General features: G+C 46.0%; 1 protein-coding gene across 1 annotated transcript in view; it reads left to right on the top strand.

The window, feature by feature from the left end:
* LOC126530654 (uncharacterized) overlaps positions 1-25,765 on the top strand; it is a 100,048-nt gene that overhangs the window by 23,882 nt on the left and 50,401 nt on the right. The window contains exons 3-4 of the mRNA XM_072287983.1: positions 10,528-10,631; positions 18,267-18,469. Of these exons, the coding sequence (XP_072144084.1) occupies positions 10,528-10,631; positions 18,267-18,469 (307 nt within the window). The remainder of the gene's footprint in view (positions 1-10,527; positions 10,632-18,266; positions 18,470-25,765) is intronic.

Raw genomic sequence — 25,765 nt, 5'->3', positions numbered from 1 at the left:
CGCACCCTGCTCACTTCGCTTTTCTGCCACGCTACGTCACAAAACCGTGAAAGCTCTTCGCGTCAAAGGTAAGTGTACGCGTTAAAGATGTGTTAGTATGCAACACAAAAGTGAATTCTTTTCTAATTAGCCTAAGGCTTCCCTCTTCTGAAAGGAAGAAAAGATGGCTACCCGACAATGGTTCTCACACTGGTTGCTCGGAGCCGCCCTGAGCATCGATTCATTTCCGTGTAATAAATCCTTTTGCGTGATACCGCAACATTAACGAGTCCTTCCGGTACATATGCGATGTCGCTCTCCCACCTATTGACAATGACAAGATCTTTATTGAAGCGTACTGAGAAACTTGACTGGAGTGATCTGAAGGCACCCCAATCAGCTTGGTGGCTCCACCCACGTCGGGACCAGCAGGTGGTGCCTCTCTGCGACGTCACGGGCCCTCTGGACGGCCTGTAGTTGGTGCGTGAATTCCGAACTCTTCAGCAAGGTGTCCTACTTGGACTTGTATGGAAGTCCGGAGCCTGCGTTGTACGAGCACAGCCCGAGCATGTGGTGGAAAGTACAGCGTGCGTGACCGCATTTGGATCACGACTGCGGCAAGTTGGTGTCTATCCAACTAAGCGTTCGTGGGGTGAAGTACTATCTCGTCTGTAAGAGCATGAAAATAGCGGCATGAGCCTTATTCAGTTTCGGTCTTGGGGGAGGGAGGGAATTTCCTCCTGCTTTGTCTTTGTTGCGACGCAATTTTGTGACAGGTGGTAAGAGGATCTTTGAAGGGCCAGTCCTGTGGGTGAGCTGGACCGTTATCTCGGGCGCGGTTCGTGAATTAGCGTGCCAGGGAGTTGGCACGCTCGCTAGGGTTGCAACCCGCTTCCTTAGTTATATTGTTCACGTGGGCTGGGAGCCAATTGCTAAGCTGTGGCCCAGCAGTATCCTCGCCCGTGGTACTACGAAAGTATCAGTTGACGATAGCGGCTGATCTAGAGCGGACGAAAAAGCTAGAGCCGAGAAAACTAGAGTGGACGAGAAAGCCCTAACCTCCGTCGGCGAGTCGGAGAAAATGGTCGTCGGGACTTTTGAGGCTTGAAGAGCCAAGGCTGTCACGGTTTCATCCGGCTTGTTCGCGTATTTACTGTAGATTGATGCGACACTGATAAGTTATAGGGCGCGCGTCAACGACCGTGATTGCAAACCTGTCTTCGCTGCCGTATTTGGCGGTGTCGACAAAGAATGCATGCATCTGCCCCGTAAGGACCGATTCCTTGAAGGATGGTTCTAGCTCGTGATATTCTGCAACCTTCGTTATATATCGGGTGGGTGCGCCACGGTACGGCTTCTACCTTTATACGCTCGCGCGCTAATTTTGACAGGGGGTATCTGTTGAGCAGTGCCTGTATAGGGACCATCTTCTTCAAGAATCCCAATGCCCGATTTAGTTGATGAAAGCCTGGAGATCTGAGCAATAAGCTGTGCTCCGATTAATTCACGTGTGTTGTTGTGAATTCCAAATTCGAGCAGTTTTACCGTGTTGGTAGACTGTGGATTACTGAGTACTCTTGTGACGCTGGACTTGATGAGCGTGTCGAGTTTGCTCTTTTCGATTTTGCTGCATTTGAGGAACGATGCTGTGTAAGTAATATGACTTGCGAAAAAAGCTTGGAAGACCCTGAGTAGGTTGTACTCCTTGAGTCTTCCCCTTTTGCTTATGATTCTAGTGACAAGTCTTAGTATATTGCTCGCCTGCTCACCTAGCATGTTTAGAACTTCTGCATTACAGCGCTAAGCGTTCATTAAAACTTCTAAAATTTTGATAGGGTTCAACCACGGAATGGGGTGTCCTTCTCGTGTCGTAATTCTGACTGGCCGCGTTTTCAGAGGCTCGAGGTTCCTAACGCCCTGCCTGGACTGTCTGTAGAAGAAGGAGTTCGGATTTGGTCGGTGAAAGCTTGCAACCCGTGCATGTAAGAAATTATTCGGTGACCTCTATAGCCGCATGGAGAGTTTGCTGTAGTTCGGCCAGAGATCCTCCCGGGTACCGGATTGTGATTCCGTCTGCATATATTGTATGGCCTATTTTTAGGAGTTCGGCCAGCCTTTCGGACAGTTTGTGCATGACGATATTGAATAGTAGCGGGGATAAGACCAAACCCTGCGGGGTTCCGCAGTTGCCCAGTTCGTGGCGGCCGCCCGAGATCGTGCCCAGTCGAAGGAACGCTTTCCTTTCTTATAGGAACGATAGCGTGAAAGTAAAGAACTTCCGCTGCAGGTTGAGAGAAGAAATTTCGTTCAAGATGTGTACGCGGGCCACGTTATGAGTGGAATTTGCGAGGTCGAGTGCAATGGTTCCTTGGACGTACCGCGTCTTGTCGAATATGGATGTTTCCAGGTGGTGCATTGCGTCCTGCATGGAGGCTGCCTTTCTAAGGCCTATTAGATTATGCCTAAATAATTAGTGGTTTTCTATGTGATCGACTATTCGATTATGCAATGCATGCTCGGCCACTTTGCAACTATACAATGTTAGAGACATGGGACGCAGGTTTTTTATGTGCGCAAGTTTCCCTGGTTTGGGGGATGAGCACCACCTTGGTAGTGCGCCATTCCGACGGGACCTGTCCCGAGCTCCACACGTCGTTTCTATCTGCCGTTAGGATATCGATGGCCTTGGCGTGCAGGTTCGAAGGAGTTTCTTGGTGACCACGTCCGGCCCCGGCGCCGACCTTCCATTCAGGTTAAAGAGTACGTGTCTGATTTTCGAAATTGTGAAAGGTTCGTTTAATTCTGGCCTCTCTAGATCCGTGTATGCCACTCTCGCATTTCTGCCTTGCGAATCGTCTTGACGGCTAGGTAGGTTTACGTCAGATCGTTGACATTTACTTCGTTCTTGAGGTCCGAGATGACCTGCTTATGTATGAGTGCATCGACGGCGAGATTTACCGCACTACTTGACTATTTGTCGTTTAGGAGGCCTTTAAGCAGATTCCACTTACTACCTTTTTTCATAAAACCATCAGTTTCCTTGCACGTCTGGTCCCACTGCTGCAGGGCTAGCTGTCTTGAATACCTGAATATTTCCGTGTTTACTGACGTTAATTTTGCTCGTAGTCGGCGATCTAATTTCTGTGCTTTCCACTTCTCCGCGAGAGTGTGTTTAGCCTCCAGTAGATGCGCTAACAGCGAGTCCATTTTGGGGACTTCAAGGTGTGTGATGATTTCATTGGTCGCGTTTTTGACGGCCTACTAAAGATTACGAATTAGATCTTTGAAGGATTAGTTTGAGGGGCCCCGTTTCGGTTCGAACTTTCCGGAAAAGATCCCAATCGACCTATTCGTATGTGACCGGAGGTTTGGGTTTGACCTGCACCGCGATTTCGAGAACGTAGTGATCACTACCCAAGTCCTCGTATATATTATCTCAGGTGCCCCCCATATTTCGGAAGAATGCGAGGTCTAGCGTTGTGTCTCGACTGACCGAATTACCGCTTCTAGTGGGAAACCAAGGATCCGTAACAAGCGTGAGGTTACAATCAGCTGTATGTTCGGCTAAGTTAGTGCCCTTCTTGCTGTTAAAGCCGTATTCCAATTCCGTGTCGGGAACGTGGAAGTCCCTGCCATTAAGAGGGTCGTGTTTCTGGCTGCCCTGATTGCGGAATGGAATAGTGCAAGAAAGTCTCGGTTTCTATGCGCAGGTGGACTGTAGACGTTTGGAATAAAGACATTCGCGTTGCTGGATCTACTGGGCACGATCTCGATTAGTTGCGCTTCTAGTCCGCTCCAATATTTTGGAACAGTGTGCTCCACAAAAAAAATCCTTCTTTTTAAACTAAGGCGGCAATGCCTCTCACCGTTTCGCTTTTGTACTCTTCTTGTACGATAGCCCGATAGAGTGATCTCCTTCTCGGTGACAGTCTCCTGAAGTAAGATAACTTGAGGCTTGTCTGCCACCAACCTGACGAGCTAACCTAACGGAGCCTTGCGCCCCTGGAAACTGGCGCAGTTCCACTACCATATTTTGACGACGTTGTTATTTTTGATCGCCATCTTGTTTACCTCAAAATTTTCAGAGACCTTTGGCGCCTCCATGTGGATTTGAGCGGCTGGGAGCGGTTCAGAATATGTGTTTGTTTAGTATGCTTGGATATAATCAAAATGTTCTGTACCTTATTTGAGCACATGGTGTCTGCCTTCACTTGCTGATCAGGCAGGGCCACCGTCATGACCAGGACCTGAGCTAGCAGTACTACGTCTGCTTTGGATACGTAGAGGCCTCCCTTAGAGCGCGCGATAACCTTGATCTGTTCCTTAGGGAGCTTCGGAAGTCGCGAAGCTGCTGTTACTTGCGACAAACGACTTTTACCCAGTCCCGTGGCAGTGTGGTAGCCAGCCGGCTTGTTCACGGTGCCCCGTTGGCCATCTTCTAATGGCGGGCTGTTCGTCTCCTGCTTTTTATGGTTGCTGAGGGCAGTGATCCACCCAGCAGGGCTGAGATCTTCCTGCCAATTCTTTGTAGCTAAAAACCCATTCTAGCTGCGTTTTAGAGTACTGTTGCATAGCGCCACTATTTTCGACGAGCCACCGCAAGTTAAGTAAGCAGAAGCAGACCAATGGACACCGGCACTACTCCCCTCATCCAGTTGTCTATCTTCTCTGCTCTGGCTTCTCATCATCGGAAAACCCTCCAGTTGAGTTTGCTCCTCGCCTCTTGTAAGCCACGGATATAAGGAAAGCCCCTCAATGTTGGCACTGCTATTAACTTTAAAAGCAAACAAATGTTAGCTCTCATAAATGCCAGAGCGTTTCATTAGGCCTTTGAAACAACGCTGTGGGTTACCGCACTGTGGTCACATAGGTGGTTCCTTAAGTTTTACGCCTGGAGATTACGATAGTTGTATCTTATAGAGACCAAGATTCCGGATACTTTTCATTATTTACAACGGATAGAAATAATTTATTGGAAATCATTTTGGACGCCAATATTCCCGAAGGTAGCATTCTGGAGACACCTGAGTTCACGTCCCTGTACGCAAATATGCCGCATAGCAAAGCCCTTACGCTGTTATGAAGGCATATGCAGAATGAGATTTGGATCAACCAATTGATGTTGATACTGTTGGTAATCTCATAAACCTCATCCTCGAGTTAAGAAATTTTGCATTCCATAATTCACCACACGTTTTAGTCAAGAGAAAATCTGTGGGCCCTAGGTTAAGCCCCAACTGCTGAGGCAAGCTTACGAAGTTCGAATATCAACTACAACAAACCCCATCGGTGCGTTACCTTTTCTCATCATCACTCATCACCAACTGTAAATGTTTTTGGCGTTACTCTGACAGTCTTCAAAAGATGGCTATCCACAAAACTTTTCTGTAAACTGACCTACAGGCAGCCGCTCTTTAGCTTTCAGAGCAGTCACATCCGGCATTTTCAGACGCGAATACTTTATAGCAAGACGCACAGAATTAACAGATTATGCTCCAATCGTGATGACTTCCTGTCAAACGGCCAATAACCAAAATACGTCCTCGTTTTAAATTCTTCACCGCAAATAGTTGATACGGTCATAAAGCGTGGGGACCGGCTAAGTCAGGTCAATGACAAGGCCAATCGCACAACTCTGAACATATCTGAGGTGAAACTCATCTTGGCTTACTCTAGATCCGCGAAAAAATTGACTGCCACATTGAGACGACATCACCATCATAAATCTCACGCCATAAGAGTTCCCAAACTACTGCCATCAAAGCATGTCAAGGTCTCAGGTGAGTCCATAGATCACATCAGAGCAACGATGCTTAAATCCAGTTTTTACTGGCATCATGAAATGAAGGGAAAGTCACGAATCTTAATTCACGTAAAAATTTAACGCTCGAGTGTCGGGCGCAAAAGAGGCAAACTCGCAAGCCTGCCGACCCATAACTAACATTAGTTGACTGCGTCTCTCGATATTTCGCAGGCATGATAGGGCAGCTAACTACAATAACGTCATGCTGATGTCAAGTTTATAATGACATGTTCACGTTTCCTTGGAACTTCGAACATCGTTATTGTTTTATTTTATACATTCAGTACCCTTTACGGATTTTTCATGCACTGCATTGCTCCAACTTTTGTATTTGCTTCCCATCCCATGGATTTGTTCACCTGTGCTTGCCTTGCCATATGAGTTTCTGTTAGTGGGCGCTTACCTTTCTCCATCAAGTCGTTTTGATAGGCAGAGACTGAGTGACATTATAGATGCGACACCTGGTCCATGGATTGTTGTTGGGGACTTCAACGCGCATCATTCGCTTTGGGGAAGCAACAAAATAAATTCGAAAGGAAGAAACCTCGTGTCCTTTGCTTGCGACCATGAACTTTGTTGTCTAAATGATGGCAGTCCCACGTTTCTGCCCGGCCGGACATACAGTAGTTGTTTAGACTTAGCATTTGTTTCGCGATGCCTCACTCGCTGCCTCCATTGGTTCGCAGATATAGAAACCCACGGAAGCGACCACATTCCTACCTACCTGAAGATAAAAGGCCTCACCAAATCCGTTCCATCAAATTTTAAACAAAGGATAGATTGGCCCGTGTTTAAATCGCTTATGGAAGACGCATGCCACGAAGGCATTTCGTCCACACTAGAATTTGAGATCGCCAAGGCTATGCAGGATGCTATGCGCTCATATCGGCCATTAGAGAAATACACAGATTTTGATTCGGAAATACAGAGCCTCCGTGCAATCCGCCGGCGAGCGGAGCGACGGTACCGACGGACTAAATCACTCTACGACCTTAGAGAGGCCAGACGCATTCAAAAGAAAATTCAGCGTCGCCTTGCTGTGCTGCACAATCAACGCTGGAAGTCGTTTTGTGAGTCTCTCGACCCACGTAAACATCTGTCGGTTGTCTGGAGAACAATCCGTGGTCTTCGAACAGCTCCTCAACAGCGTCGTCCATTTAAGTCTCTAGCCCTACATCAAGGACGCCGAGAAGTCGAGGTAGCCGAAGATTACTGCGCAAGGATCGCGGGTCCGGCGCTCTCGTATTCACCTTGCGCACCTATTCCCATTGTGCCCCCTTGCTCCCGGGATCCTCGTATGGACGCTGCTTTCTCCATCGAAGAACTGGAGGCCGCACTTGCTGGTTGCAGGCGATCTTCGTCACCAGGACACGATGGCATCACATACTCTGCGCTTGTAAACCTTGGTCAAGAGGCCAGAGATGCCCTTCTTGGCCTATACAACGCATCATGGCGTGACGGCTTGGTCCCTACAACGTGGAAATCCAGCCGGCTTGTTCCACTCCTCAAGGCTGGCAAATCCCCGTTGGAATTGTCATTTTACCGTCCAATCGCACTGGCCAGCTGTGTCGGCAAGGTAATGGAAAAAATGGTACTTGCACGGCTAGAATGGTACTTGGAATTCTACAACGTCTATCCAGAGGTAATGGCTGGTTTTCGACGTGGCCGCTCGTCAATAGATAGCGTTATCGACCTTGTAACATACGTACAACACCAGAAACATCTGAAACGAATCACTGCGGCCCTATTCCTTGATGTTAAAGGTGCGTACGACAATGTAGATCATCAGGCAATTCTGGATGCCTTAGAAGCTGTAGGGATTGGTGGATGCACCTTTCGCTGGATATGCAACTATTTCCATGGAAGATCTTTCTTTATTTTGACTGAAGACGGACCAACGCCATCTAGCTATACCAGTCGTGGTGTACCGCAAGGCGGAGTACTCAGCCCTACCCTTTTCAACCTGGTGCTCGTTGGTCTCGCTGATTTGTTACCGCAAACTGTACAGCTCTCCGTATATGCAGACGACATTTGCATATGGGCTTCAGCCGTGACACGTGTACAAGTCCGCGCACGACTTCAGAAAGCCTCAACGGCTGTGTCAAGATACCTAAGAAGACAAGGCCTGGAGCTTTCTGCTGAGAAATGTGCAGTCGTTGCTTTTACTCGCAAATCGATGTCCCCGTATGCTTTGCGGATTAATGACCAAATCATACGATATAGACGAACGCACCGATTTCTTGGCGTCATCATTGATAGAGACTTGTCTTGGAGCCCTCACATCTCGTACATGACAAAGCGTTTGACCGCCATTGTGGACCTTCTTGCGTTTCTCGGCGGGAAGTCCTGGGGCGCAACAGTACCGTCAATGTTGCAACTATATCAAGCACTGTTTTTGGACTTCCTGCGGTACAGCTTACCTGTAATAGGTAATACTTGTACTACGAATATTCGCAAACTCCAGAGCCTGCAAGCACAAGCACTCAGGACTTGTCTCGGTCTTCCCAAAACAACGTCATCGATTGCGACAGTGGCCATAGCCAGAGACGCGCCTTTGACAGTCTACATTGATACAGATGTCCTGAGAGCGCACATCCGACACCTGACTCGGATTCCCTCACACCATCTTGCTTGCTTGCCAGCAAAAAGGCCACTTTCAACTTTTGCTAAAGCTATTGTAAGACATCAGTCGTACTTGCCATCAGAATTTAAGCCCGCTTCACGATTGTCAGATCCATTGTGGTGTCTGCACCGGCCGCAAGTGCAACTGACAATTCCAGGAGTCAGAAAGAAAGCTGGAGCGCCATTGCAAGCTTTGAAGCAAGCAACTTTGGAGCACATTCACAACGTGCACAGATTCCGGAAACATGTATACACAGATGGCTCAGTAAAACTCAACAGCGCTGCTGCTGCAGTCACCATCCCGGCACAATCTGAGGAAATCAAATTAAGAACTTCATGTGTGACCACATCGACGGGTGCAGAACTCGCGGCACTCCGTGCTGCACTTGATTTCATTAAGCAGAAACCACCGCAACAATGGACAGTCTTCAGTGACTCCAAGGCAGCCCTTCAGTGCATACGAAGCCCAATGCGCCACGGACCCAATGAACAAGTGGCCTCAGAAATTCGGCACATATATCATCAAAGCTATGATAAGGGACACAACATAATCTTTCAGTGGCTTCCAGGACATTGTAACATCAGCGGGAATGACCAAGCCGACGAAGCCGCCCGATCTGCACATGAAAGTGGTCAACGAGTCTTCATTCCGCTTTCGCGAACAGACGCTGCGGCTGAGCTGCGATTGATGTCCCGTGAGTGTACTTTGCCCCTGTGGGACTCAAATGTTTTCACCATGTGTCGGTTGCGTTCGTTGTCTTCGGACATACGGATGCACCTCCCGCCTGGATTACCACGACGTGAACAGACCATGCTTTACCGTCTGTGGCTAGGCGTTGCCTTTAAAAACGCCTACGCTTTCCTCATAGGAATGGCCAACAGCCCCACGTGCGACACATGTAACATCGACGAGACGCTCGCACACATTATCTGTGTCTGCCCGCGATACAGTGCTGAGAGACAAGTGATGTGCAGGGTACTGGACCAGCTGGACAATCGTCCACTTTCAGAACTAAAAGCTTTAGGCCAATGCTCCCAAAGAACATCCGCGTTGAAGGCCTTACTCGCGCTATTAACGTTCTTGCGGTCTACGGGGCTTCACGACAGACTCTAAGAATGCCGCCCCCTACCGTTCTGTAGTGTACGCGCTTTGTTCGTGCTTGTCTCCCTTTCTTTCTATCTTCCCCTTCCACTCTGTTTCTCTTTTTATCCCTCTTAACCCTTCCCCCTGCACAGGGTAGCCAACCGGAACTACCTCTGGTTAACCTCCCTGCCTTTCTCTGCATTATTTTCTCTCTCTCTGTCAATTTTTTTAAAGCAACACAAATGTACTTGCGCACTTCCTATATAAATTCTGTTTGATGTGCGTACAGGCTCATATGGCGATTAGTGTTGCACGTTGTGCTTGTGATTATTTCGCACGTGGTTGAATCTTGTATTTTCAGTATCCTCGGCATCCATAACCATAACACTGCAAAATCTTCTAGTGCATTTCAGCAATATTTTAGAAATGCTTTAAAAAGGCTGCGCACTACATTTTACCTGTCACTCTGATGAAGGCTGGCCCACTAGCCAAAACCTTCGGAAAATAAGGAAGGTGTCTACCCATCCGACGTTATTATTTTTGACGCTACACCAATGCAGCCAGCCTGCTTTTACACATTCTCATGCACACAGGCAGGCACACACGCGCACATATGAGATGCATCCGTGAGAGAGGTGGACATTACTTGCACGAGAAATCGGAGCACATGTTAAACTAATAAAAAAAATCCGCAATATTTTTTTTCATTATTAGCTTTCCGTCACGTGTTGCAGCTTACGAATTGTAGTCGGTAATATTTAGAAGCGCATGCACTTCAAATTAAGTTCCAGAAAAATACTAGTTTGGCGATATGCGCCATCATTCGTTCCGTAAAAATGAACTGTTGTTCTGCAATTTTTTTTTTACCAATGCGCTCTTTTATGCATTGAAGTGCAACATCAACTCAAATACCCATGTATGTCCCTTACTTTGGAAAATAATATAGTCCTAAGTAATGGTTCGCTGGTTCGTATAGACAAGTTATGATGTTATCTGCGAAGAGTATTGACCTGATCACCTCTCCATTGTCTTTTTTAAGACGAGCTACGTTACCTGGCCGAAGACAGCGACAGTACACAGATTCTCACCGATCAAAAGTACACGCAAAAAGTCGTCAAAGTAGCGGAGGCACTGAATATGAAGGTAAGCAGCGACATGAAAACCGGGATTGAATAAAATTTCAGCAATTCACATAGTTATTATCTGAAGTTTCCGTCCAACTCAAGCCGAAGGTTTGCGATATTAGTAACAAATAAGCACGTACATTTTCTCCCTGCTCTTCTGCATTAAGTCCTTATTTCTTTCCTTCTTCATTACTTTATTCCTTTCTTTCTTGCTCCTTTCTTCTTTTTTTTCGAAGAAAAATGTACTACTTCATACGTGCATCAGGCATGCCGTATTATGGTATAATTTGCGTTTCTGCAACAACGCAATGCTGGTGTTTATTTTCATTTTAAGAATATTCGTGTTCAGCTAGTCTTGCTTGCGTATCGCGGTTCATTCCTAACTGGGTTATTTCAACAGCGCCTGAAAGGTGCTGCATAGAAACTACACCTTTCCTTGCTTGAGTGCAAATACCTGACAGCGGCGAAACTATTGTTCATGTAATAAATATTTCTTTTGTAATTGCCTAATTCAATACCCAGCAGCGCAAATGACATTAACGAGATTTGCCAGGTTTTATTCGTTATGTTTGAAGGTTAATGTAAGTGTACATTTTGGTTAAACGTTCATACTTCAAAAATTAAAACAATAATTAGGCGCGAGACGACGATATTGAAGTTTGCAAAAGCAATGCCAGCAGGCAAATAAGCCATCCCAGCTGAATTAGGTTCCAGAATGCAGCAAGCTCAGTTAGCTCTGGAGAGTAATTGTGGGTACATATCTACGCGGCATATGACGTAGACGGGTAGAGAGAGGAATTGGACTATATTGTGTTCACCGCATTACAAGATGAACACAGAGACACCACTACACAGAGGTCAAACACAGAAAGACTACTAACACAAACAACAAACGCATAGAACACAGAGGCACTACTAATGCAGATAATAAATAGGCTGATGAAATCAGACAGACCGATGGTGAGCCTTCTGTTTTAGTCGCCGTGCTCAGTTCATTTCAGCATATTGCAAGAGGAATGACATAGAAGGACCTGTCCAGATTAAGCTTCCCAAGCATCGTCGTGGACCATCACAGGAATCTTGAATAGAATTTGTAACTGTTCATAGTTTATTGCGGTAGGTATTTTGCTGAAATATTTCCAGTGAAGAATATGCCGAATGTGCGAGCTTCGAGGGTTGCTTATTTGCGTAAAACTTTGTATCAGAGAATAAAATTACTTCAGAGGTATTGACAGTTAATTTGAACGTGGTACTGCTATTGTTTACCTGAATCATCCTGACAAAAACTTCTCTCCAAATCAGCTATCCAAGGAAATGTAAATAAGAAGTAAACACAAAAGCATCAATAGCACCAGTGAATAGTTTACAGCTGGCGCTTATAACATCACATTGGGTAAGCTGTATGGTGGCCGCTCAAATGCAGGATATGCGGTGCCGTAGACGGAAGTATGCCATGCATTTACTTTCTGCATACCAGAGTGGTATGGTTCAGCCAATTTTGATATCTCAGTCATTCGTGTAGTAAATAATTCAAGCTTATTTCGTAAGCTTGAATCATTAGTATGTGGAATATGTAGCGCGTGGAGCAGATATCATGCCATAGAAAAAGAATTCAAAAGGCTCGCAAACAGAGAAAATCTTACCTTTTTTTCACAGAGACTGCCCGCTATGTTACAAACTAACTCTAAAAAATTCTGAAATAACCTCGAACCCTAACAACGACCAACCATTAGCATTGTGCGAAGAACAAAACCATCCAATTCTAGATCATGAGGCCGCCGAACAGCTTAACGACTTTTTTTCTGCCACGTTTACCACCGAACCTGCCGACAACTTACCTCCCTTTCCTTACCTTGACTATACCGCGATGCTGGACATAACATTTTGTCCGGACGACATTGCAAAACTAATCGACTTGGTAAAACTCACATCTCCATGTGGCATGGACGGTATCAACGCGAAAATGCCCAAAAACACGAAATCGAATACTTGTGTGATACTAGCCCATATTTTCCAGCAGTCACTATCAACAGGAGTGGCACTGGTAGACTGTAGAGTGGGGAAGGGTGTTCCATTACCCAAAAAAGGTCCTCCATCTTGGTGCAGCAGCTGTCGCCTTATTTAACATACTACAATTTCTTTTAAATAATGGAACATGTGATGTACTCAAACATTGTCAATTTATTAGACGGCAATAATTTCTTTCATTCTAGCCAACACGGCTTTCGCGCGGGAGTCTCATCTGGTACCAAGCTAGCTTTATTTTATAACGATGTTAGTTCCAGCCTTCGCTTAAATGCACCCGTCGATGCTCTCTTCTTAGACTTTCAAAAAGCGCTGGACAAAGTTCCGCATCAACAGCTACTATTAAAGCTTTCTCGACTAAACCTTAACACACCTGCATACAATTGGATTCGACATTTTCTCACCAATCGTCAACAATTTGTATATGCTAACGCCCGCTCACCAAACCGATTCCCCGTAATATTAATGACCTCCCAGCTAGTATCTCTTCAACCATACATCTACTCGCAGCTGACTGCATCGTGTAGCGTTCCATTAGAAACAGCACAGAAATTCATACTCTTTAAAACGACCTCAACCATATTGAGTCCTGGTGTAACACATGGTAATGTCCCTAAATATAAAGAACACTTCATTATTATCTTCCCAGCGCAGGCCGCATTACCAGCCAACACAATATATCATTGCCAGCTCCGCAATATCATCACTCAATCTTATAAATTTCTTTGCGTAACATTTTCAAGCAATCTCTCCTGGTCAAACCACGTAACACACAGCTAATTCCGCGAATCACGCTTTGGGCTTTCTTCGTAGGCGCTTAAGACTTGCTCCTTCATCTGTGAAGCTAATAGCTTATTTTGCATTTGTTCGCTCACACTTGGAATACGCATGCGCTGTTTGGGACCCTCATCAATCTAACGCGTCTAATATTCTCGAATCAGTCCAAAATCGTGCAGCACGTTTTATTTACTCTGCTTATTCTTATCATTCCAGCGCTTTCTTGCTTAATGCTCGTGGTCACCTTACCAACCTTGAATTTCGACGTCACATATCTACACTATGCCTTTACAAAAAATTTATAATGCTCCCTTCGAAGTTCCAGCTATCTTGCCAGTTCATCGCTTGTCCAGCCGCACAAACCATCCGAAGCAGTTTACTCTCTCTCAGCGCAAACTGCCACTCATCTTCACTCCTATTTTGTGACGACCGCACGGGACTGGAATCATGTACCTGCAATTGCCGCGCATCACTCCGATCCACATCACTTCAAGGCGGCACTGGAACCACACTTTAAGTGTAATTAAAACCCATCCCTCATGTAGTACCCCAACTGGGTCTTTGACGTATAATAAATGAAATGAAATAACAATCCAGCGCTACAACTACTAAAATATTGCATAAAAGACGAAATGCAGGCAATGAGCATTTGAGGCGTTCATTCTTAAGATATGTTCACGACTATTGCTGTGCCAAATGGTTGTGTATTGGGCCCACTTCGAGTTCTGTTATGTGTCAATGGTCTGCCTAACTGCCTTTCTTCGTCAAAGTGTACACTTGATGGTGAGGATACTAATGCCAGTAACTATCAGAATAGTCACACAACTCTTATATCCAAACTTACTTAAAATTGTGCAACCTGGGGCCGTATTCTGTAGCGGTTCGCTTTGGAACCGGTTCGGTCTGGCTGTTGCCATTGGTCGGCGCTTCGTTGACGTCATCCCTGGTGGGCGGGACGACAAATTTTGTTGACGTCACACAGGTTGTCAATCATCTGGAAAGGAACCGGTTCCCTGCTACGAGAGGAACCGCGGAGAAGTGGTTCGCTCGAGGGTCGCGCACGGTGGCGAGCATGATGTCGAGGGTTGCTAGGGCAACCGTGGCTGCCGGCTAGTCTCGCACCAGCCGACGAGCCGGCACCTAGACGAGATTAGACAGAGACGGCCATTGCGGCTCCTTTGGTTGTGCTGCTGGCGAGCGCCGAAAGACAACGACGCGACGAGAGGCAACGACGCGACGCGTTCGGCATGGCCGAAGAAGAGTTTCGAAGGCATTTTAGGCTCTCCAAAGACATAGTGCGACGTCTTTGCGATGAGCTGGAAGAACATCTCGTACCTCAAAGATTTTGTGGTGTCGACACTACGATGAAAGTGCTGTGCGGGCTGCGGTTTTTCGCCACCGGGAGCTTTCAACAGTGCGTCGGGAATGAAGAAGCGATTGCACTATCGCAGCCTTCGGTCAGCCGGATCATTACAGTCGTCGCCAAGGCCATTACGGTTGTGGGTAAAGAAAAAGGATGGGTTAGATTCCCATTCCTGGCGCAACAGAAAGCCGCCGTCAGCTGCTGGCCCAACACACACGACGCCTTTGCTAGGTAGGGGTGCTTCTCGACAAATGAAACGAGTATTTCGCGCAGCCTCGCTGAGACATGAGGACCCAGCCGCCTGTCCTTCTGCGACGACATCGTTTCGGTTTCGGCGCGCGAACAAGTTCAAAACGTAAGCAAAGCGAGGCAAGTTGTTTGCATAACGTATGGCACACCACCTAACGACTAAATAAGAAAACAACACAAGTAAAATTGCAACTCCCAGTAGCCGTCAGCGCCGCAAGCTCACATTTATTACTGAAAATTATATTTGCAAGTGTTCTATACAAACCAAAGTATTTTTATGAAACCAGCGACCGTCCCCCAAGTACAAACAAAAATGATGACCTGATCTTCCGGCAGACCGCCGCTCGTTGATTGGTTCCCCTCACGCCGCCCCGTTCCACTCTTTCTCCGAGTGCCGTAATCAAGACGTAACAGCTAGACCGAACCGGTTCCAAAGCGAACCGCTACAGAATACGTCCCCTGATGGTACTCTTGCCATGCTAACAAGCTCAGGATCAACCCATGCAAAAGAAGACTTCTTGCATTCAATTCCTACGACTGTACAACTCCTTCAATATGTCCGGTTTCAGTTGGCATCTCTTCTATCGGGGCATAATTTTAATGTAATCACCTTGAAGTAGAACTGTGCTTCAATCTGACATTTAATAAACCAGTATCCAAAGTAAACCAGAAGACTGCGAAAGTAAACCGAAACATTGCGTGCGGGATTAGTTCGCGTCTAAAAACGACCAACATTTACCTATCAAGCACTCATTTTCTTACACTCCTCATTTATTTATTCGCAGGCTAAGTTTTGGATTATGTGCTTGGGAAGCACTCACATAACCCACTTACGCTCATTGCAAAATTTGCAGAACCAGGATGCTAGGATAATTACATTCACTTAACTCCTGTAACCACAGCTATATATATATATATATATATATGACTAGTTGATCGATGCTATCAGTCGAGCACGGCGGTAAATACAATGTTACAAGCCATTGGTATATCCTATGGTTATAAACCATTGGGAACATTCCTTGGTGTACTTTTTTCACACATATCAATAACACATGATGCGAGAACTTGACATGACATTATTAATAAGTGAACATAAACTTTAAGAGCTTCTCATTAAGCAAGAACTTCATTTTACCCAAAATATATATTTATGGCGTAAAGCAGATTGCCCATTTTTCATTCGTGGCTTTCTGAAGCACCCCAAAACTGGATGTAAAAACATTCGAGTTGCACGAGTACAAGAGAAGAATTACAGAATTTTATATTCTGCTGATGCGTAGTGACAGTGTAACAAATAAACATTATTTCAATCATCTCATATTCTTCATTTAGTTTTTCTTATTCTAGAATGCACATGCACTTGGCGTGCCTACCGCGCATATATTATTATCTCCCCCAATAATTATATGAGTGCCCCATGTTAATCATACCTTTATGTTGCATAAGCATCTAATAGCGTAATCTAAAATGCATCACTAAACGCTCATTCAACTTTATTTGCCTAACTACTTAAATATTAACTTGTCTACGTGTTGATCCTCTTCGGGCGACCGTTTTGCCCCGGCAAACAAATAAGGAACGCTATCCATCAGCGCAGGACGTACCTACATGTATCGCAAGTTTCTCGAATGTCATCAATGGTTCTATTCGTTGTCTGTTATACCCGACTTTGTATAATCGTATTGTATGCCCGACGCGAACTGTGTAGTACTTTCTGGAAAACATGCGGGCACCAGCGATTACGCTGAAGCCTTCACCCAGTCATGTACAAAACCCGACTCGCTTGACCTGTTGATCAAATTTTCGATAATTGCTAACTGTGCTCGCCGCTGTCATTACGCTTGAGTGTTGCTTGCTTTTCTGGACACAGGTTCGCTCAATGAAGGGTTATATTCGTGATTCAGCTTTTGCTACAATATTAGTCTCCGTCACTACAACGTGCCAATATGTTACAAAAATTTCATTGTTCCTTGTTCAGTAAAGCTACGTTTTTGTCAAAATAACGCATATTGTGATTCCGATGACTTGGGTGCCTGTGATGTGTGGCGCGCGACGTGGTGCGGTGCTCGGGACGGTCGAGAGCAGACGACGCTGAGTGCACGCGCGCCGAGGTGGAAGAAGGGAAACAACGACGACGAAGAGCGTCCGGCACGAGAACGCGCGGCGCAGGAAAGACAACAAAAAGAAAAAAGCAACCAATCAAGAAAGGCCACGGAGCGTCGGGCAGCCAATCCGAAAATGGCAAATCGGCCAGTTCAGAAGAAAAAGCGTGGTGCGCTGGCCGAACGGGGGGCGACACGCAAGAGGACACGCAGGGAGACGCCGGGGAGACGCCAGGAGAGTCCCAGGAAACGACGGCAGGAGGAGGTCAACCACCGGAGCGGGCGTTGAAGACGGGCCGTCGGGTTCCGGACCCGAGCTCACCAGGACTTCACCCGCCCGGGGCCTCCTGCCAACCTGTTCCTGTGCGTCGCCCGTCTACCTGAGCGTGCCGTCAGCTCCTCAAGGCCGGTGAGCTTTTGCGCCAGTGGGCAGGACGAGAACAGTCGGGCTTCGGGCCCGAGTTCTACGCCAGCTGCCCGGCGAGAACGCCACCCTCGTCTGCCGTGCCGCCTGCTGCCCGAGGCCGGCGTTCGAGCTTCCGTGACCGTGGGCGAGAAGGGAGCAGTCGGGCTACGGGCCCGAGCTCTCTGCCCGGCCAGAACGCCGCCGCCGTCCACTCCTGCCACCCAGCCGCCAGCGTTACCTCGCCTCGCCAGAGCTGGCGCGCTCCCGGCGCCCGGTCGGTCAGCTTACGCCGCGACCTTTGGTGAGACCGGCGCCACTCCTTCTGCCAGCTTCTCACCACTTTGCCGCGTCGAGACTGCGACGCGTCCCCGCCCTCGTGGCAAGCCCAGACTCGCGCCCTCGTTAACCACATGCAAGCCCTAAGTGTGTTCCTTACCGCAATGTCTTCTTGAATGTTTATTTTATGCATGCCTTCTATTTCTTTCTATTCGCTTTATGCTTTTTTAGTTTGATTAAATGTATTTGTGTGTGTGTGTGTGTTCAAACCAACGGCTTTGTCCTCAATCGTGTTCTCGGAGGCTCCGCCTAAGAGAACCGTTAAAACATTGAGTACACGAACCTTTGGCCCCATAAGTGGGTCATCACAGTGCCTAAGTAACCATGTCATATCACAATAAATTCCAAGAACATGTCATGCAAACTTAAGCAATACTCCCTTCCCATCATCAGGGTCTTTTCTGCATGGGACCTGCATCAGGTTTTCTCTCTGTCACCGAGTTCTTGGAGTTCGACGAGCGAGATTTTGTTGAGTTCCCTGTCAGCAACCCTCGCGACACAGTCATCGCTGTATGCTACACTTCTGGAAGCACCGGCTTGCCGAAGGGAGCCGAGATCACGCACTACAACTACGTGGCCGCCTTCTACACAACAACGTAAGTAAGCGCCGAGGTCTTTCACGCACCTCATCAACATTATTATCATCGTCATCGCCATAATAATCTTCTTCTTATTGTACAGGCAAGGCCTAACAACGTGCAATATACAACCTTCCTTCGCAGGTTTGTAACGAGCAAGAGTGAAATATTGCAGTAGCTCAGCTCTTTGGCACTCAAAACAACTCCATTCTTATGGAAAAAAGATCGGTTATTCTTTGTCTCACGACGTAACGCAATCTGGCACACAATGTTTAATCGAATAACCATGTGTCCTTATATATTGACTGGCGTGTGAAGCAACAAAAGGCCGCCATAGCCAGGTAATGACTGATGAAGTTTCGTTAACCACTTTGCCACTCCAATTTACAAGCTATTCCCTGCCGGGGCGTCTGCGTAATCAGGCGTTTGGTGTGTTGCGAAACCAGGTATCTGAGAACACGGGTGCTGGACCACCCTGCGTCTAACCGCGCGCGGCTCAACTGTGTCTGGGAAAAGGGGCATCCTTGGGTTATGCTAATGCTGAGAGTCTGGTCCGCGGCAGAGGCAACACACCCATTTGGCCTCGGCTTCAGGTAGACGGCGCATCCGGAGTTAAGCATCTGGGACAATTCGGTAGTTACCTTTTCTTCTCCTCCTCTTCACTCTTCGCCTTTCTCTCTCATTTATAATATTTTCTGTCTTTGCCTCTCGTTTGCATTACTTCCGATTTTCTAGGCAGCAAGGGTTGACGCTGTGTGAGTAGCCAAACTACGTTATGTCATATTCGGTTATAGTGGTAGCGTACAGCTGTCATTTGCAGGACCTGCTTCATAGGTCAAGTAGCGTCCCTTTGTAGGTCTTCACGGAGGGCGGCTGGTGTTACTGCCGAAAAATACCCTCTCTTATGCCTTGTTACTTCCCCTCATGTCATATTCGGTTTTATTTGTAAAATACAGCTGTCGTATGCAGGGCCTATTTCGTAGGTCCTGTAGCGTTTCATTGTAGGGCTTCACGGAGGGTGGCTGGCGTTACTGCTCAAAAATACGCTCTCCTGTGGCTTGTTCGATGAAGGCTTCGATTTTCTCGGTCGTCAAAAATATTCGTTTCCTCGTTTCCATGTCATTTACTCTTGAAAAGCAGACAAACCCGGGCGAAAATTCTCACCATTCCTCCTTTCTGAGTAGCTTACCAAAGTTTACGGTACACCTTATAAAGCAGCCAGGATAGCAAGCGGTGATCTGCTCTTGGAGCTCCGCAACAAGAACCAGTATGAAAAACTGGCGAATCTAGTTTCATTTGGTGATGACCAGGTACCAGTAATCCCGCACGGCACTATTAATACCACACGTGGCATAGCCTCAGATAGTGATTTGCTGGAGTTGAGATAAGTTGAACTCCTGGAGGGCTTCAGTGAGCAGAACGTCATTCACGTTAATCGATTTAAGATGAGGCATCACATGAAAAAAATCCAGACAAAGCCCCTGATACTTACTTTCGGCTCATGTTTTCTGCCTGAGACCATCGACGCTGGGTACATCAAGCTCTGTGTTATGTCATACGTGCCAAATCCCCTCGGATGTTTCACATGCCAGCGTTTAGGCCACAGTTCATAGAGCGGCCGAGGCCGCCAAACCTGTGCGAAATGCAGTGCTCATGACCACCCCCCTCTCAATCATAAGAAAACTTTCTCCACTATGTAAACTGGGATGGGGAGCACGCTGCATACTCTATGTCGTGCCCATCCTTGCAAAAATTTTTGTAGGAATTAAAGTAAAGCAAAATATAAGTTTCAAGGAGCTACGCAGGCCGGTATCCTACCTGCCGAAGAACACTTTAGTGGAGATGTCGTGTGAGGTGGTAGCGACACAACGGCTTCAGACCGCTGTATGGCCCACATGCAGTGAACCGCTGCTGACGCCGTCTGCCCCCTCGGTGGTATCAGCTGTCGCTGCTCTCCCACCTCAGCAGTAGAGTTCACCGACCTCTGGGCTGTTGACATCAGAGGTCGAGTCCGACGTGCCCAGACATTCACGTCAAACACAGCACTCGCAAGAGCGTGCGTACAGCGGCTTGCTAGAGGTGCTCGGCACGACGATCAGTCCCACGGCACCGCCTGTGCTCAAACAACGGTGAGATTCTCGCGATCGCTCCCAAAAAGACAATTGGTGCCTGGAAACGTCCAGTGAGCTAGTCTGCATCCCTTAGATACACAGCTCAAGACACAGGGCACGATGAGCGGAAGAACGAAAGGCTTACACACCTCTTTTTTCGTCCTGCAGTTCGTCGTTGTCTTCGCAGCCGGCGCATCGGTGGTTGGCCTTCGGGATAACCTTCCACCCTTGGACGGAATTTGTGATGCCGCCTCTGCTCCGGACCCACACCTGCTGGCAACAGCTCACGTGGACCTGACAGTGCGCATCGGGCACCACCTGCAATTCCTCCAGTGCGCAGCTGCGACGTCAACGTCATCATGTCTGGAAAGGATAAGACCAAGCATCGAACAGTATCTCTCCAGTGGGCACGGGGGCACGATGAGCGGAAGAACGAAAGGCTTACACACCTCTTTTTTCGTCCTGCAGTTCGTCGTTGTCTTCGCGGCCGGCGCATTGGTGGTTGGCCTTCGGGATAACCTTCCACCCTTGGACGGAATTTGTGATGCCGCCTCTGCTCCGGACCCACACCTGCTGGCAACAGCTCACGTGGACCTGGCAGTGCGCATCGGGCGCCACCTGCAATTCCGCCAGTGCGCAGCTGCGACGTCAACGTCATCACTTCTAGAGAGGATAAGGCCAAGCATCGAACAGTATCTCTCCAGTGGGCACGGGGGCACGATGAGCGGAAGAACGAAAGGCTTACACACCTCTTTTTTCGTCCGGCAGGTTAGGTGTCTTTCTAAATTACCTTGTCGTAGCTTCAGATCAGATGATCCATTCGCTATCGTGCATCCGTACCCTGAAGCCGTCCTATTGCCTTTTTGTTCCTTGCTGTTTCTTCTTTGTGGGGATGTTGAAAGCAACCCCGGTCCTGATAATCTTGCAGAAGTTCTGAAAACGATGAAGGACTTGAATCAGCGTACAAAGAGAATTGAATCAGCGCAATAAACAATATTGGAAACAGTAGCTGAAGTAAAGCAACAGCAGCAGTCTGTTTCAGAAGCGATGTCCGAAATAAAGGATAGACTAGCGAAAGTTGAAACCCAAACCTCTGTTTTCGAGCTGTACCAAAAAGATATGAAAGAGTTGCATGCCACGGTAGAGCGCCTCAAAAAAGACACGAGTGCGTTTCACTCATGTCTTGATGACGCAGAATATCGATTTCGAAGAAATAATCTGATCTTTTATGGAATCCCAGACACCGCAGACGAAACTTCATCAGAATCAGAAAATAAGATACTAAACTTGCTGAATAATACTTTGAAGGTTGACATAACGGGTTCTGAAATATGCCGGGCGCACAGAATTGGTCGCTTCGGTTCAGCGAAAGCTCGACCATTAATAACTAAATTTGAAACCTATAAAACCAGGGAGCTCGCCTCTTCAAAGCGAGGTTAGTTAAAAAACACAGACACAGCAATGAGTGAAGATTTCTGCCAAGCAACTCGTAACACAAGGAAAAAATTAATAGAATATGGCAAATCGAAAAGCACGTTTTTCGAACTACGATATAAAAAAACTAATGTTAGATGGGAAATGCTACGCATATTATGAAGCCAGTGAAAGTAATCATGAAATGCGCAGAACGCTTACACCTGGCACAACTCTTCGTTCTGGCCGTAAGTTACAGCCAAGTTAGGGCCATCCGAGGGGAGGTGCCTTAAAAGATTGCGGGTGTTCAGTTCTTTTTACTAACATTCGTAGTTTTTTTCCTGAGAAAGACGAATTATGTGCTGTTATTAACGACTGTAATGGTGACATCATTGTACTCACAGAAACATGGTTAAATAGCAAAATAACAAACCCCGAACTGTTTGAGTGCGAGAACCAATACGTTGTTTACCGAAGTGACCGAACAGGTAGAATTGGTGGTGGCGTTCTCCTCGCCATTTAAGAGTGTACTAATTGTTTTTCTGTGACCATTGATACGAATTTAGAGTTAATTTGGTGCTGTATAATTATTAGTTTTAAAAAAATAATACTACGTGTTATACTCCTAGGCGATTTTAATTTTCCTAACATTGTCTGGTCACATGTCAATCCCTTTTCTAATCTTTCGTCGGCCGAGGCCAATCGGTTCATTTCCATTTGCTCTGACTTCGGCTCATCGCAGATCGTCAGACTTCCAACACGTGTAGCGCAGAACACATCTTCACTCCTGGACCTCATTCTAACGTCATCACCCGATAACTTTTCTGTGGTGACACATACCCGGACTGAGCGATCATGACATCTTGCATTTTACACTTACAACAACACAACAAAAAACATACCGACAGCGGAAAAAGTTCCGAGATTATAAAAAAGCTAACTATGAAGCCATCAACAGAGAACTATGCATATTTCTAGACACTTTCCTACCACTTCATCTGGAACGCTCCGTAGATACTAATTGGTCTATATTCAAAACTAAAATAAGTGAACTTATCAACAAATACGTGCCCCTTCGATCCGTCTATGCTAACATTAAAGCACCATGGTACAGCACATATCTGAATCGGTTATCGAACAGGAAAAAACGTTTATTCCGTACAGCGAAACATTCCTTAAAACGGACACATTGGCTAGCATATAAACACGGAGCAATTTCATATATTAAAGCCCTAAGGTCAGCCAAATTTTCATTCCTTACTTGTACACTTCCAAATTTATTGAAGACTAATCCAAAGCGCTTCTGGGAAACCATACAAGGAAATAACCATACAACTGGAATATCATTGCTGACAACTTCGGGGGACCCAGTACGTGACCTATTGTGTTCTACTGTGCTTAACAATACCTTCACTCAGTCATTCTCATCACCTCAGATCCCTGATCCGATGCCTGAGATAAATTCAACTAACTACCGCTTCATGGATCCCATCGTTTTCGACTCAACCGGTATCAAAGCCATAGTACAGAAATTAAAACCTAAAGCATCATGTGGGGTAGATGAAATTAATACTATATTCTTACAAAACACAGCGGAATACTGTTCAATCCTACTAGAATGCATTTACTCACAATCTTCCATCTCTGGCACATTACCGTATGATTGGAAAATTGGCAAACTAATCCCCATTCACAATACTGGACCAACCGATGATCCACAGAACTATAGACCTATTTCACTTACATCTGTACCATGCAAAGTTATGGAGCATATAATATACACGCATCTAGTTAATTTTCTTGAAAATAGCAACTTCACAGTTATGCAGCATGGATTCCGTAAAAACTTCTCCTGTGGCACTCAGCTTATCATCTTCACTAATGACCTAAATGCCAATTTAGATTCTGGTTTTTTAACAGACTGTATATTTCTCGACTTCTCTAAAGCGTTTGACAAGGTGAACCATGCACTGCTTCTTCATAAATTAGACGTTCTAAACATATACCCCTCCGTAATTAATTGTGTTCGCATTTTTCTGACATCACGTGTTCAATTTGTAACAACTATTGACGCTAACTCAGCTTTAGCCCCAGTTGACTCTGGCGTCCCGCAAGGGTCTGTGCTCAGTCCTTTATTATTCCTGATTTATAATAATGACTTGCCCACTCACGTTTCCTCGAACATTTGTCTATTTGCGGATGACTGCATCTTGTATCATAAAATAAATAATTCTTCAGATATTCTACTAATTCAGGAGGATCTTAATAACATAAATGAGTGGTGTCGTACGTGGCGCATGGAATTAAACATTAGAAAGTGTAAGACTATGAGGATTTCTCATACTAACGTGATCTGCCCCACCTATACGCTAAATAACATCCCACTAGAATGTGTAACGTCATATGGATACTTGGGGGTTCACATTGCCAACACTCTATCCTGGAAAACACATATTGATCACATAACATCTAAGGCCACTCGTACACTGGGATACTTTCGTCGGAAATTTTCTCTAGCACCATCATCGCCAAAACTCTTATTGTACACAACTTACATTCATCCACAACTAGAGTACGCATCATCAGTATGGGACCCTGGTCATGACACCCTCATACAGTCTCTAGAGGCAATACAGAATCGATCAGCTCGTTTCATTCTCCCCAACTACCAAAGAACTGCGATTGTCACTAACATGAAAGCTCTCCTACACCTGCCGCTGTTATCAACCCGTAGAAAACTATCTCGCATATGTCTTTTCCATAAAATCTACTACCACAACACATATTTACGTTCTATCTTTGTTCAACCGCCACCATACATTTCATCTCGCATTGACCACCGCCAAAAGGTTAACATTCCCCACTGCAACACCGTCGGCTTTTCATATTCATTTCTTCCCCAAACGAGCAAATATTGGAATAACTTACCCTCATTACTTACAAGCATAACTGACACCAATAACTTTAAAAGCACACTTCAAAGTTGCATGTTATAAATTAATGTTGCGTTTGATTGTTCTGCATAATAACTGCTTTTATGCCATAATTTTAAGTTATGGCTTGGATTTTTATACGGTATGTTCTTTCATTTCTTTTTTTTTGTTACGCCATGTATTTTTGCCACGCTTACAAGTTTCTATTTACCATTCTTATTATTTTGTATACGATGTTTTTTGCCATGTTGTTTGCCTTCCTTTCTTATTTTGCGATTTGCCTCTGTATATACTTTGCCCCTCCCCTCTGCAATGTAAACCGTACCTTGAGGGTATGATAAATAAATAAATAAATAAATAAAAAAATAAATTACCACAATAGAATGTTACAGGACTTCTTCATAACCTCGATAATATTATAGAACTCTTACAGAAACATAATTCAACGTTGCTGTCTGTTCAGGAGACACATCTGCAGCCAACGAACACTAATTTTGTTCGTATTTACACCATCTTTCGAAAAGACCATGGCGAGGCTAACGCCTTCGGTGGTGTAAGAATAGTCGCCGACAAGAGTGTAACTTGTCAACACGTCGGCCTTCAGACACCCCTTGAGGCAGTGTCAGTTCGGGCAATCCTTTTTAATAAATGGGTCACTGTATGTTCTAGATACATATCCCATAGCTATTATCTGAGAAAAAGCGATTTCTATAACCTCATTGATCAGCTTCCGGACCCCTAAATACTCGATAGTGATTTTAACGCCCACAACACGATGTGGGGAGACTCGCGATACGGCGCGAGTAGTTGATTCATTGAAGATTTTCTACTGACCGCTAGTGCTTGCCTCTTTAATA

The sequence above is a fragment of the Dermacentor andersoni genome, chromosome 4 (assembly GCF_023375885.2).
Source record: "Dermacentor andersoni chromosome 4, qqDerAnde1_hic_scaffold, whole genome shotgun sequence".
Taxonomy (NCBI): Eukaryota; Metazoa; Arthropoda; class Arachnida; order Ixodida; family Ixodidae; genus Dermacentor; species Dermacentor andersoni.
Note: the sequence above shows the minus strand (reverse complement) of the source record. Positions and strands in the feature narration are given on the sequence as shown.